The 14689-nt window shown below is 39.5% G+C and overlaps 1 protein-coding gene across 1 annotated transcript; it reads left to right on the forward strand.

The window, feature by feature from the left end:
* Window positions 1-12225: 12225 nt before the first annotated feature.
* LOC125890411 (adenosine receptor A1) lies at window positions 12226-14244 on the forward strand. Its single transcript, XM_049579038.1, has 2 exons — window positions 12226-12581; window positions 13494-14244. Exons 1-2 carry the CDS (start codon window positions 12226-12228, stop codon window positions 14128-14130), a joined length of 993 nt encoding a protein of 330 aa, XP_049434995.1. The 3' UTR covers window positions 14131-14244.
* Window positions 14245-14689: the final 445 nt, after the last annotated feature.

Consider the following 14689-nt stretch of genomic DNA (forward strand, 5'->3'; position numbering starts at 1 on the left):
TCCTTAATAATCCTGTTTCAATATGTACAAGTTGGGTGATTCATTGTTCTCCAAATAGGTTGACTGCTCTTTTCCTTGAAAAGACAATTTTTATAATTTTATCAGACAGTCAGCTGAGCTGACTGGTATTGTGCAGCAGTGATCTGACATGCTGCTTTGCTCAGTCAGTTCAAGTAATCCTAGTCATAGATGATCATATTTGTATATCAATATAACATTTATTTTCTCATAAGCACCGTACACAGTCTCTGAGAAATGTCCCCGCTTCTCCCACCCTGATACTTATCTTAACGCTAAGAATACTCTTGATACTGATCTTGATCATGTCAAGTTTTGTGTCTGTGGTTGTGGTTGTAGAGGTGGTGATATGTGTCAAATGATGACGTGCAATTGAGTTGCCTATCTAAGTGTTTACTGAGCTGTGGTGTTGTCAAAGAAAAATCTATTCATCCATACACATCGATATTTGAAACGGTTCCAAACCTAATTTTCCACAGTATTGATACATCAGTACCAGTTGTGCTTTCTTGCTCTCTTGTTAACGTTCATTACAATCATTCTGCTATTCTCCAGGAAAGTTGTTGTCATGTTACATATATATTTTGTAATGTATATAACATGATGTAAATTATCTCAGTTGTCTCACACAAAACAGTAACAAAAATAATACAATCACTTGTCTTGTTGTTAAACACACTCTCTTTCAAATATCACATGAGCCTAAATTAAACCTACTTTTCTGTTACTTCGCTCTTAAAAATGCCGTTGAGTTTGTTCATGTTTATAATTCGTACAGTAATTTACATTAAGCTTTACATTAAGTGCAATTACATGGATATGAAGAACCCGTGTATGAGGCTCATCCCTGTTATGATCATATTTGGGGTATGGTGTTTACATGAGCACAGAGAAATCAGGTTATTCACATTCCCTGTATACATCGTGGTTTCTTTCAGAGTACTCCAGCTGGCATACTGGGGTTACTCATAAGCAGAATATGGGGTTTAATTGCTCAAACACATGAACTAGATGCTCCAAAAACCCGATCATACATGGATTACTCATGTCCATGTAAACACACTCACTTTCTATAATTAAAAAAAAAAAAAAAATCACATTTAGTACTCACATTTTGCTCTCCTTGACCTAAACAGAACAATCTTCTGGAAATTGTTGCATCATTAACACTTTGCATATTTGATCATACCTATCAAGTTGGATCTTGGCCTCACTGAAGCTGCCTAACTTCTGATTGATAGATCACTGTGCGGGTGGTGCACATAGTAAACACCCATCCATCACTAGAGACCATAGTTAATATGCCTACAGACCATTTCTTCATTGGTTTCTCTTCCTAGTCTCCTGCTTTCCCTGTTTTTCTCTTCAACATTTGTGTCAGAATAAAGATTTGAGAAGGGCAGGGTGGTGGGGTTTTGCTACTAGAGCTGATTTTAGCCTTATGTTTACAACATGACAATGCAAAAGGGTATGTTCAGTTCTCTGGGTTAGGGTTACGCTGGTACTTTCAAACAGATGAGGTGATGACAAGGGTTGGTCACAACTGGTATGTTTTTGAGAGGGGCCTGTTATGCTTTTATGAAGTGATTGCTGAAAGGCGGAGGTTAACACTGACACAGAGTTTTAGCCAGATTAATGTGCCAGTGTTGTGTGATCAAGTAATAATAACAAAATGTGATTACTGAGCACAAGTCACCAACTCCAAGTCTTTTGTAGGCATGAGTATTACTGAGCAAGCATGACAGAGAAAAAATATGTGCTAGCAAAGCAAACAGACTTTTTCGAAAATGCACTATATTAAAAATTAAAGACGATAGTGAAATATGAAAGTGATGATAGCAGCAGTGCCACGAGGAACTGAGAATTCTTGCAAAAAAAAAAAGCTTTCATCAAGCACTTTCACCTCTGACAGAACTCAACAAAGAAGGAACCATGAAATCAACTACCATCCACACACAATAACTTTTGACCTGACAACTCATGCTGAAACTTCACACACCTTTTCAATCACAATCAATCTGAAATTTTAAAAGTGGTTCATAGTATGTCACTCATTTCTTAATTATACCAATTCCAAGAGGCATGCTATTGTTGACTATGGGTATGCATCTGCTGGCACATAGGCTACATTCATACACTTAGCTGTGGTATTCAGCAAGGGCTTTAGCCATTATGCCTAAATTACTGATGAAAGTTGAAAATAAGTAAGTTAACGCACTGGGGCCATTAAAAAAAACATATGAAATAGAAAAGTAGATAAAATAGTCATAAAAACTGTTAGGTAGTGACAAAATGTCTGCCGCAAATGACAGGTGTCTTGCAAATTATTTTCAAGTGCACTTTAACTGTTAATTATTCAGCACAGACACAGACACAGTAATGTTATTAACAATATTCACACTGGGACAGGAGTGACGTTAGCATCGTGTTGATGCTGCGTTAGCATTAAGCTAGTGTTAGCTAGCTTGTCTATGTGGCTAACTTTAGCCGTTGGCGGCAGTTATGACTTTTACAATGAGGCTCCCCTTAAAATGAGTGACGTTATTTGTGTTTCCCGAGTACTTCTAACGGATAAATGCTTGAAAAACCAAAATACTGTAGACTGCTTATTGTCTGAGCATTGTAGAACAATATGTTGCTGTTACTCGGACAAGTATTGCATGATGACGTACATTTAACAAATGCTACTGCTCTCTTCCCCGTTTGGACCAAAGTACATTAGCGCTAGGTCAACGGTTGGAGTTAAGCTAACTCACTTGAGTGACCTTTTTACCCCTGATAAAAAAGAAAACTAACTGAAGCCAGCATAGCAAACGTCAAAAATACATTCACTTATTAGCCAATATAATGACATCTTCATATAATAGTCACAGTCTTTAAACCTGCCCATTAACTTTAAATCAAAGCAGACTCACCACTTTGATGTTGATAGGAAGAGAACACAGGCCACAGAGAGAAGTTTTAAAATCGTCATCTGAGTTAATCCTCAATTAACAGCGCCTCCATGTCTTCAACAGTTGGCTATATCCTCCAAAATTCGCCAAAACTGAGAAAACCGGCGACAATATTTTGTTTTCTGTCTTCTCCATGACACGTGACAGGTGAGCCCTTGGCCTGACGTGACGTCACTGACTGTTGCACGCGGTTGCACGTGTGTGGGGCAAAGCAGTGTTTGTTTTTCATATTATCATGAAACATCCAAAAGATTTTAGACCGACTTGGGATATCATTTGTTGTTCTAATAATCCAGATTTTAGGGCTTTTGAATATATAATGCATTTTGTTATTCTAGTTGCTAAATTTAGTTTTCACATACAGAAATTCACTAATGTCACCTCCTGATTTTTTTTTTTATCTTTTCTCCTAAAACATAAGACTCGTCTGTCATTCAGTTTGTTCACTTTGTTGAAAAACAAAACAAATGCCAGGCTTTTGGAGCTTATGTTGATTTTTTTTTTTCCCTCAAATCCTCTTATAGACCTTTTTCTTTGCATGTACCCCTTTTTATCTTCTATTTTTTTTTTGTTTGTTTGTGTGTTTGTTTGTTGTTTTTCATATTCTAAATTATGTTTGCTTGTTTGTTTTATGTAACTGACTTTGAATTCTGTTACTTGTGCTCTTCACTTTTGTCATACTTATTTGGTTTCTTTTGTTTTTTAATTACAAAATGTTTTCACATGCTGTCTTTCTCAATAAAAAAAAATCAGAAGGCTGAACACACACAGAAAAAAAAGAAAGAAGAAAGGACAGTCACCATGAAAGAAAAGGCAATACTATGGGGTTGAGGAAGGAATGAGGCCTTGTTTTTTTGGTTTGGGTTTGTTTTGTTTTTTTTGCTACCCAGTGTCACAGATAAAAAAAAAAAAGACTCATTTATTTGCCAAATTAGTAATTAGTAAACCTGCTTAAGACAACATTGTTAAACAGGCAAAGTCCTGAGTGTTTTTTTTTTTTTTTTTTCATTTTAACAAATGTAGCCGACTTAGTTACTTTCCACCATTGCAGAATGGTAGTATACACACCCGTGGCAGCCAGAGCTGGCCAGTACTTTTTGATGAAGATAGGACTACTGTGTAAATGGTCTATTCTACTCTGTAAGATCACTGGTGTTACTTTTAATAACCTACAGCATCTGTACAAAGAGAGGATCACCTCTAAAGCTCCGTCAGTTGTCTCAGACTCTGTACATACAGTTTCAGATGCCTCCATCAGGGCAGAAGTTTAGCCTCCCTAAATGTAGCACTCAGCCATACAGGTCATCTTTTGTCCCGTCTGCTATCGCTTATCTTAACGAGCAGTGATCCTGCATGTCCATGATTTACCCCTGGCAGTGTGTGATACTGGATACTGTGTGTTATGTACTGTGTCTGTTTTGTTGTACTCATGACTTCTGCCTGTGTCTCAAATGGCCCTCGGGGACATTTAAGTTCTACCTTACCTTACCTTACCTTACCTTACCGTAATGCTCCAACAATGACCTGTGTAGCAACAACTACAACTGTATAATTGAGTGTTTGAGGTCAATAGGTCAAATGCATGAAATCTGATACCCTAACAATACTATTAAGAAAGAGGAGAGTGTGCTCCTTCTAAGGAAATACTAGAAATGTTAGAAAACAAACATTAAGTAAAGCAGTTAAAGCTCTAAGGATATCAATTCCCCAAATAAATGTTCTTGATTGCTTCAATGACTTGTCTTTATTTAGTGAAATACAGCTTTCCCTGACTTTGGCAGCTAATTCCCTTCGAGGCACAGCCAATAAATGCATGTGTATCAGTTCACACTTAGCAGGAAAGAGTTTTGCATCAAGTAAATCTTCAACCCTGCTGCATCCGTCATCTATCATTTGCTTATCAGGACACCTTGTCATGTGTTATTTCATCAGAATTTGCACCCACCCATTAAAGCTGAGCTATTTCCAGCACACACACTGACTATAATTATGCCCTGTATGTTACCCCATCACACATTAATGGCAAAGAGCTTAAAGGAGAGAGTTTAGAGGAGACCAAACTAGAGCTAAAAAGCAAATTATGGTTTTATATCCAGTCTGCAACAAGTTATGTGCAAGAATAGACAAACGTGACTTTAAAACCAGAGCACAAATGTGTTGTTATCATTTAGATTTAATTTGCATCAGTGGATGTAAGCTGTGGGTTTGAGTTATCACGTATCTGCGCAATAACAACCTTTGCTTTTATGGAAATGCGGGAGTACGAGTTATTATTTACTCGTTTGCATCAAATTTTCCTACCACAGCTTTCAAAGGGTCATTGTAAGGATAATCCCTTCTTTAACAGTTCCTGTTTGAAATATGTGACAAAACAAGAATAGCAAACTGTGACAAAGATGTTTAGATATTGAAATGAACGACTGGAGTGACACACAACAACAAAAAACACTACAGCACACTGCCAGCCATTCTCATTAGAGCCATTAACTCCTGTCGAGGGAGATGGTCTGCTAATATTCAAAGCCACTCCCTTATTTATTTTTAATTTTCCGCTCCATTCAGCGTATTAATTTGAACACTCATATCCTTTCAGAAAACTTCTGAGACTGACCGATTAATATAGACACAAACAGACACAGAATAGCCGTGGAGTCATTATGTCAGAGTGAAATAATGCTGCATTACGCTGGGATGCTCGCTGAGGATGTTGAGAATAATTTTCTTAATTGGAACCGGTAATAAAGATTTACTGTCATGTAATACCTGCGGCACATGCGCAAGCGGATCCCTGCACGGTCATAATCGAATTCATTACTTCTGTCTGTAGATGATGATGAGTTGTGTGCTGCAACCAAAGGGAGTCTCCTGTAGAGGAATATCAGTGGAAGAAATTATGATGTGTGTGTGGTGATCAATTATAGCATATGTCTAATGTCCTTTTTTGCCATTGGCCAAAAGAGTGTTCATATTTGCATGATGATTATGATGATGATGATGATGCATGTATTTTTACTGACATTTTTCTATTTCTATTTCTGTCATAATTTCTCTATGGATGCATGGATGTCCCACCACCTCTCCTATATAGATCGAATCACAATGTTTAAAAATCAGTTTAGGTGTCAGCTATATTTAGAATATTTTCAGTGCTGTCAGACAGACTTTTTTGGCAGGAATTGAGGCCGTTACAACAAAGCCAGCAAACTCATGGACAAAACCAGTAACTTAATGTAGCAGAGCACTGGAGTTGCTGGTCTACTGCTGCCTTGATTGGTTAGTGTGTAAGGTAAAGCAGAGCAAATATTCAAATATAGTGTACACTTACACCGATATTGATTTTTTAGGTAGCTAAAATAGGTTTTGCTGCGGCCCCGTCCACAGAAGTACATCGCAATGATGTACGATGATCGCAAAGCAACAAAGTACAGTAGAAACGTTAGATAGGTCGGGCTATAGCGATTAACTTTTAATCTTTAAATGTTACAGCTATGGCTGAAAATGAAAACAGAAATCATCAAGTTTGCTGATTTTTATGTCTCCACAATTTTAGTCAACTGCCAATTGTCTACCCAAGGGTTGCACTGATATGGATTTTTTTTTCAACCAATACCGATAACCGATAATTACCTGCTTCTCATGGCCAGTAATCAACACAGTAACCGATAATCTCACATTTTTATGTTCTAAAAAGAAGTGTATAACCTGTAGTTTATAAACACCTGAGGGTAAGAAAGGTTAAAGTAGTGAGAAAACATGACTGATTTAATATTCAATAGCTGTGACTGACATCACTATTGCTAACACAACTGTGTCTCACACATACTGTTTGCAGCCACAGAGAGAGACAACAGTCGAGCCTTTTAAAAGCTCGGTGTTGGATGTAAGCTGCTGCTAATTTGCTCACGCTAGCGCTCTGGAGACGGTCCTCCAGGGCTGCGTTCTACTGGTGTTGCAGATCAGACCCGTGGCGCAATCCTGTTGTCTTCCTCTGTAACTGTGAAAGATGTCCACACCGCAATATTTTTGTATATATGTATATTTTTAGTTTTGCCCTCTAGACAGTGAGCTGCAGTTGTTGTTATTTTAATTCCCTGTGTTTATTGGCAGCTCGCAAACCAAGTTTAAGGGCACATGTACCATCACCCACTGTGTCGGGTGTGTAGATGCTGCCCTTGTCATGTCAGTGAAAGCAGTCTGGCTTCGTGTTATCGGCGCTACTTAAAGGCTACAATTTTAATGCATAATTACAAAAATGTCCCATTATCTGCCTGATACATATCATGCATCCCTAGTCAACCTGGAAGTGAGTGTTGCTGCTAGCACGACATCATTGTGATTCAGTCTATAGGAGCAACACACACAGACTGTGGAGGTTTTGCCTCTTTCTTTGTTGTTTTGCGTGTCTTTGTAGTCGTTTTAAATCTATTTGTGGTTTTGTGTCTCTGCTGTAATTTCGGGATAGTTTTGCATTGCTCCATAGTCGCCATGTGTCTGTATAAAGTAATTTAGTCTGTTCTTTGGTAATCCTGTGTCTCTTTCGAAGTGGTCATGTGTCTCTTTAAAGTAATTTGGTGAGTTTTTGTTTTGTGTTTTTGGTCATTTAGTGTCCTCATTTTGGTTGTTTTGCTCCGTTTTGTTATTTTTGTCTGTTTGCAGTTTCTTTGCAACTTTTTTATGCCTAGTTAGTACTTCCCAAACACATGTATTTTTGCTTACACCATACTATTTTTAACTGAACTAAAAGTCAAATTTATCAATGCTATCTTCAAAGTTTTTTTCGCAACAAAAGCATGTACTTGCGAAACACTGGGCATACAACTGGATAAATGATATACTTTATTAATCCCCCCGAGGGGAAATTCAATTTTTTCACTCTTGCTGTCAATTACACACAGGTGCAAACACACACATGCACAAACGGGACCTATACATACACTAAGTAGAGAGATGTCAGAATGAGGGGGCTGCCTTGGCCAGGCATGGATTGGGCTACTGCTGCCGACTTGAAATATACTGCATGAGTTGTGTGAGCGGAAACGGATGTTTTGATATAGTTTTGCTTGAACACAATATCCAGTAAATCAATACCACATTATATTTGCTGATATACAAATAGCCATTTTGTGGGTGACGTATCCTTTAATTGTTAATCTATAACCACAAGGAAGATTTTTTTTACTTCACTGAACAGATCCAAGACAGGAGAAAAGAAACAAACTGCTACGATGACATGGGCGGACACTAACAGTGCAACAATTACAGTATAACAGAGCTCTTAAGTACTGAACCAATATGTTCAACACACACTGCAGTATTTGTGACATTAACTGTTAATGCCTCTCTAGGTGTAATAATGCATGGAGACTCCCACTTGAGCTAATGAAGCATGTGGGATGACAGAGGCCTAATAAAACTGATTCAGTGTCAGCTCACAAACACTCTAATGCACACACCAGAGCCTGAAATCATATAGGCAATGTCCCAAAGCAACATCCTGAGTCATGGCTTTCTCTAAAAAAGTAAAGTGATTGGACTGCATCTATTTGCAGGCAGACATTGAATTTGCTTCCTCAAGCAACTGCAGACCATCTCTTTGATTGCTTGCTCAGTCATACTTGCTGCCAAATTCTTTTCATTCTCTGACAGACCATTAGATTAAGTTTTTATAAGTAATTGAACTTTTGGATCTTATTCCTACCTGCAGTTTACCATGCAGAGTCCAAATTAGAGAGAGCATGGACGTAAATTATGTGGAAAACAAAATAAAGAATAAGAGTGGAGTGGAGTGTAATGCTGTCTTGTGTTCTATGTATATGTTTGTCTAGGGACCCCCTTGAAAATGAGATGCTACATCTCAAAGGGCTATCCTTTAATAAATTCATCAAATTCATCAAAGAGATTTTAAAAATAAAATGTAAGACTGACTGTGACACTAAAACATTTCATGACTATTTTCAATGAGCACCATTTTAATGTGCACATAAAACACTAAAAATGCTCATAAATGACAAAAGAATGAAAAGTTTTTGCAGCATGTACAGAATTTTAGTTAGTAGATGGAATAAATATTAAATGAGTTGGACTCCAACAGATACAATTACTCCAGCCGAGTCTCCAGAAGACAATATTGGTATTTGCAAACCATTCAACCAACAAACAACAGAACTGGCTGTTTTTTAGAGACCTGTCACTGTTTTTCCAGCTCAGTTTGTGCCAAGAAAAAAGCAGTTGTTGTTTTACTGAGACATCACCAAGTTTCCGGGTATTTTATGCCAAAACACAATGTTTTCCCAACCATAATCAAGTGTTTTTATGCCTGCCTAAATCTAACCACATAACCACACATTAACCACAGCATTGTTGAAATGTAAAGTTTCAAGATATCGCTGTCTCTCTTATTGTTATATGATTAAAGTGGAACATTATCCTTAAGACAAGAGAATACTTCAATTCTAACAACAGTTGACTGTCATGACACAGGCTGAATCCACCTTTCAAAACACTAATAAAATATTTATATCATTGGTTTGCATTAATGCCCCTAATTAGTGTAGAGAAATGCACAGATTGCTTCCCTTAAAAGAGGTGGTTGAACATTTTGGGAACTGCTCTAATGCAAGTTAGATGAGAGGATTAATACCCATCTCACAGCGGTCCAATAAATATAAGGCTACAGCTATTAACTGATTAGCTTAGCTTAGCATACTGGGAGGACTTGGCGCAGGGAAAACAAACTCAGCAGCTCCCAGCACCTTTAAAACTCACTTCTCAATTAACAAATTATATTACAGGTTAGTCTGCGCAAAAACAGAAGTTTCAAAATACCAAGTTGTGGTTTTTACGAGGTGTTCTGGCCAGACTACATTTTAGTCAGGGGCGGGGACTTCTTGGAGCCATGTCGTCACATGTAGAAAAGAGTCCTGCACACTGTCTAACTTGCAAAACAATGACTTTAATGCTGCAATGTTTCAGTTACTGGACCTTCATCAGGCAGACAGTTTTGTAACAATAGCCCTTTTTAGATAGGAATTGTGCAAATTCAGTCTTTTTTCAGCATTGGCAGTATAAAAACAAAATTGAGTGCAGCAAAATGCCACCTTCCTACTTTTGTTTATACAGAATGTGCCTTTTTCGGGGCAATGGGGGGCGTGAGCAAGTAACAAAACATGTAGCTCAGCGTGTGATGTAAACAGTGACGTGGGAGGGAAGCCGCGGCTGGTCAGTCTTTCGGCAGTTCTCTCGTAAGTTGGCCCATTCTTCACCGTCCCCGTCATCTGACGGTTAATGGCCTCTTCGTTTGCGAGGACAAGGAGGGCGCGCAATTCCTTGTCTCCCCAGTTGCTCATCTTTACAGTGTCTTTTAGGTTTGCGTTTCCCTCTTGCTACTAGCTGCTCGCTCATTCCTGCTATCAGCTGTTTCCTGTTTATCCACCGCCAGTGGGTCGCACGTGCAGCGTCATCAACAGCTCCTCCCACAAGTCATCAACAGCCCCTCCCGTGGCGGCAGACCGCCTTGGCCTTTTTAAACCAAAAAGGTTCCGCCAATATGACTACCCTATGAGGCACCTCAGATCAAATTGCCAATCCGTCTCTGTGTGTCTTAACACTTGCTCCTTGCTGGCAAAATGGCCCAACATTCGTGGAAAATCTGGCAGTGTAAAAGGGGCTATAGAGAAACCATCTAAAATAGGAGTAGGTTACATTATCCACGTGCAATGGAAAGGCTAAATACCAAACATCAATTAGTGAAACAATCAACATCATACATAAAATTAAGAACGTCCTTATTGTAACTTGCGTTCTCTAAGCATCAACACACACGTAGGAAACTTGGTAATAAGTGCAACAAGGCCTCCACAGTGTCACAGAGTAAAAACTGTCATCACGACAGGGTCTAATAATGCTGGATTTCTGAGAGTTAAAAAAGTTAGATAATAAATTGGCCACCATACATTCTTTAAGATAACTATGAGCAACATGTTCTCATCCTTACTCAGGATATTTTGCTGCTTAGAAAGAAGCCCTGGCATGACTAAACTGATGCCAGGGGCCAGGACCAACAGATGGGTTTAGGCAACAAAACTAATTGCTTATGGTTAGGAAAATGTTGTGGCTGCCATTGGAAAGGCAGCAGTGTGTCGCTATTCAAAACACTTGGCACTGATTGGCACACACGTGGCAGTAAGACGGGATCAGCGGTTATGTTCAGGTAACAAAGCTGCTTCATTATGGTTAGGAAAATTATCAGATGTTGCTAATTAACACTCAGACCTGAGTGGCACAAACGTGGCTGGAAATGTGCAGCGGCGTGTCGCTACCAAACATTCAGCTTTAAGTGGCACAAACATGGTGGAAAGATTGAGTTGGCAAAACCACTTTGTTATGGCAAAACTATCATAAACAGCTTGGCTTTGAGTGGCACAAATGCATGAGTTGCTGCTGTTGTTTGTTGGACACAAACACCAGTATCCTGGGTCAAAGTCCGGTGTTTGTTGATTTTGTTGTTGTGTTTGTCACTATAATAATGACAGGGACACTCCCCAAGCCCATTTTGACACCCTGGAAGTGAGACCAGGCTGCCTATGACTTAAGCATCCCTCAAGTTTATTTAAAAAGAATTGTGACAAAGATGAGCAGGACATTTTGCGGCCGAAAAATGAAACATCTGTGCCGTCTGCTTTACAAACAGTTATATTGACTCTTATTTCTTAAACATAGCTTTTATCTCAGTCTCGTGCTGACATGAATAAATTTGTAATATGATATAATCAGCACTAATGCTCATCAATCTTCATCATCACTATTATTAACACTCTCACTGCATCCTGCCTATCATTATGTAAGTGCCTCTCAAAAATCACACTCATAATGTGCGCAAAACTATTGCTGCAGGGTGCTGCAGAAAGCAGAAAGCAAAGTCCCTCCCCTCGATTTTATGACCCGTTTCTCCAGAGTCGTGAGAGAGTGACCGAGAGGGAGAGCAAGAAAGGATGTAGAGTGGTGATGCTCTGGTATCCAGTTCTGTGCAAAGCTGGAACAACATGCTGAGGATGAATCGTTCAGCATCCCTTCAGGAGCACAAGGGCTACTCGTTGTGTGAATGTAGCAAAGAGAAAAAGTAGACTTCTTTCAGCTTGAGATTAAACATAATGGGAGAAGCAGCACTCAAAGTGGAGGCAAGAAGTTTCAACAACCAATAGTGATTTTTTTTTTTTAACTGAATAACAGTAGGCGAGATCTGTAAGTAGTAAAAATGTCTTCCTCTCCTGGGATCAAGCGTCGGGAACATGTGGACATGATGTACATCTCCATTGAGACAGCCATAGCCCTGGCTTCTGTAGTGGGGAATGTGCTAGTGGTGCTGGCTGTGTGTGTGAACCGGGCTCTCCGCAACACCACCTTCTGCTTCATCGTATCTCTGGCTGTGGCTGATATCGCTGTGGGGGTTTTGGTCATCCCCCTGGCTATTGTCATCAGTCTGGAGTTTAACACTCAGTTCTACACCTGCCTCTTCCTCTCCTGCCTGCTGCTGATCATCACCCAGAGCTCCATACTCTCCCTGTTGGCCATCGCCATCGACCGATATCTGCGGGTCAAGATTCCCACCAGGTGAGGAACTGTTTTAAAACCAACCGGTTATACTCTTATTTGAAAAGTGTAGTTAGGTTGTCCCGGACAGATTAAAAGACAGCAGGGATAAGATAGTGTTGGATGAAAAATATTACAGTATCAATCAAAATAGTTCTCGACAGTCCCTTTATGGTCAGACCGATAAAATATTCATAACTGAGAACAATGGGAAGTTGATGTCAGCATAATCCCTGACTGGTTGTAATTGCCTGTTCCAGTCCATTGCAGCTTTACTGATAAAAATAGGCTCTGAAATATGATGACATAAGTGCTGCTCATTCACAAGAACGATATCATCAGAACTAAATTCATACACGGCATGTATTCCTTCCCATACAAGTCAAATCAAGCCATGCAAGTTTATTTATATTACCCAACATTACAAATATGCCATAGATCGCTTTAAAAAATATAGATTTTCTGATAATCTTACTTTCTAAAGCTGCCCCAAGAATATTTGAGAACAATCCATTGTAGTGATTGTAGTCTCCTTTTTATTGCTTTTAGCATCAGAGAGCTAAATATGTGCGTTTAGCCTCAGGGACTCAATTACGAGGAGGCAGTCTCAGTGTTGATGTCTGACATGGTGCTATATTGTTGTCTGGTTTAATGTAAATCAATGGGCTGGACATCAGAAGCTTTTAACCAAATGAAAATGTCCCTGTCTGCCTAAATAACTGACATAAGCACAGTTTGTTATGGGATTCTGGCAGTCGCCCATACTACTTTTTCTTTATCAGCTGGATCCTGATGTTAAAAGCTGTCAGTTAAGATCTATGGATCTATGGATATAAATCTATGGACTGGCATTTGTTGAAAGAAATCCAATGTGCAGTATGTATGTGGGCATTTGGGTGATTTAAAGACCTTGCTTGTTTTCTAATTACTCAGGTACAGCACCATAGTGACCCAGAGGAGGGCATATGTGGTCGTCTGTCTGTGTTGGATCCTCTCCTTCCTCACTGGGCTGGTTCCGATGATCGGATGGAATAACCTCGATGTTCAAGGAAACCTCAGCAGCTCCAGCAACATTGTGTGTGAATTCACCACGGTCATGAGGATGGACTACATGGTGTACTTCAATTTCTTCGGCTGGGTGGTGGTACCGCTGTCCATAATGATCGCTCTCTACGGGGAGATCTTTAGGGTGATCCGACGACAGCTTAACCGGCGCGCTGAAGCCACATGTGACGGAGACAGGTACTATCGGAAAGAGCTGAAGCTGGCCAAATCACTGGCGTTGGTGGTCTTCCTCTTTGCTGTGTGTTGGCTGCCAATACACATCATGAATTGCATCACCTTCTTCTGCCCCAAGTGTACCATACCCAAGTTTGCCCTGTACGTAGGCATTTTCATGTCGCATGTGAACTCAGCGCTCAACCCAATGGTTTATGCATTCAGGATAAAGCGGTTCCGCATGACAGTCATCCAGATCACTCGTCGCTGCGTGTTATGTAAACCCACAGAGCCAACTCCATGCCCCACTAGCACACCAGCCCTGACGGAGAAAGTGGATGTAAACTTGTAACAAAGAACTGCAGCACTCCTGCGGACATGGCTTAAAATGAAACGGTGCAACAGTGACACTCACGGGATGAGGTCATGTTTGGAATATCACTCCATTAACCAACGAAAGCAATGCACTCCACTGAGTCACGGGACAAGTTCATATCTGACTCTTTCATGTTTCTTCAACACTACATTTTAAGAAAACGAGCCTGCAATCAAGAGAAAAATAATGTCCCCATTACCCTGCATTATTTCGTCTTCACTTAATGCTTCCTTGATTCATATTGAATTATACATCAACATAATGAGTGATGCAACAAACATTTCATGTTCAGAAAGCTTGTTGGTAAATTCACCAGAAATAAAAACATATCTCTTCTTCATTGGATTACTAATGTTACAGTTTTTATTTCACATTTACATAAAGTTAAAGCTGCAGTTAGTAACTCTGTGGGCAAAAAATCATTTTCCTCTGCCCACTCTATTGCCTTGTAGTGCTTCTAATGGCCTCACCACCTGCCTGCTCTCACCAAAAAACGACAGCATAGGTCAACTGTGCAAACAGTTATTATGACCTA

Source organism: Epinephelus fuscoguttatus, linkage group LG1 (assembly GCF_011397635.1).
Source record: "Epinephelus fuscoguttatus linkage group LG1, E.fuscoguttatus.final_Chr_v1".
NCBI lineage: Eukaryota > Metazoa > Chordata > Actinopteri > Perciformes > Serranidae > Epinephelus > Epinephelus fuscoguttatus.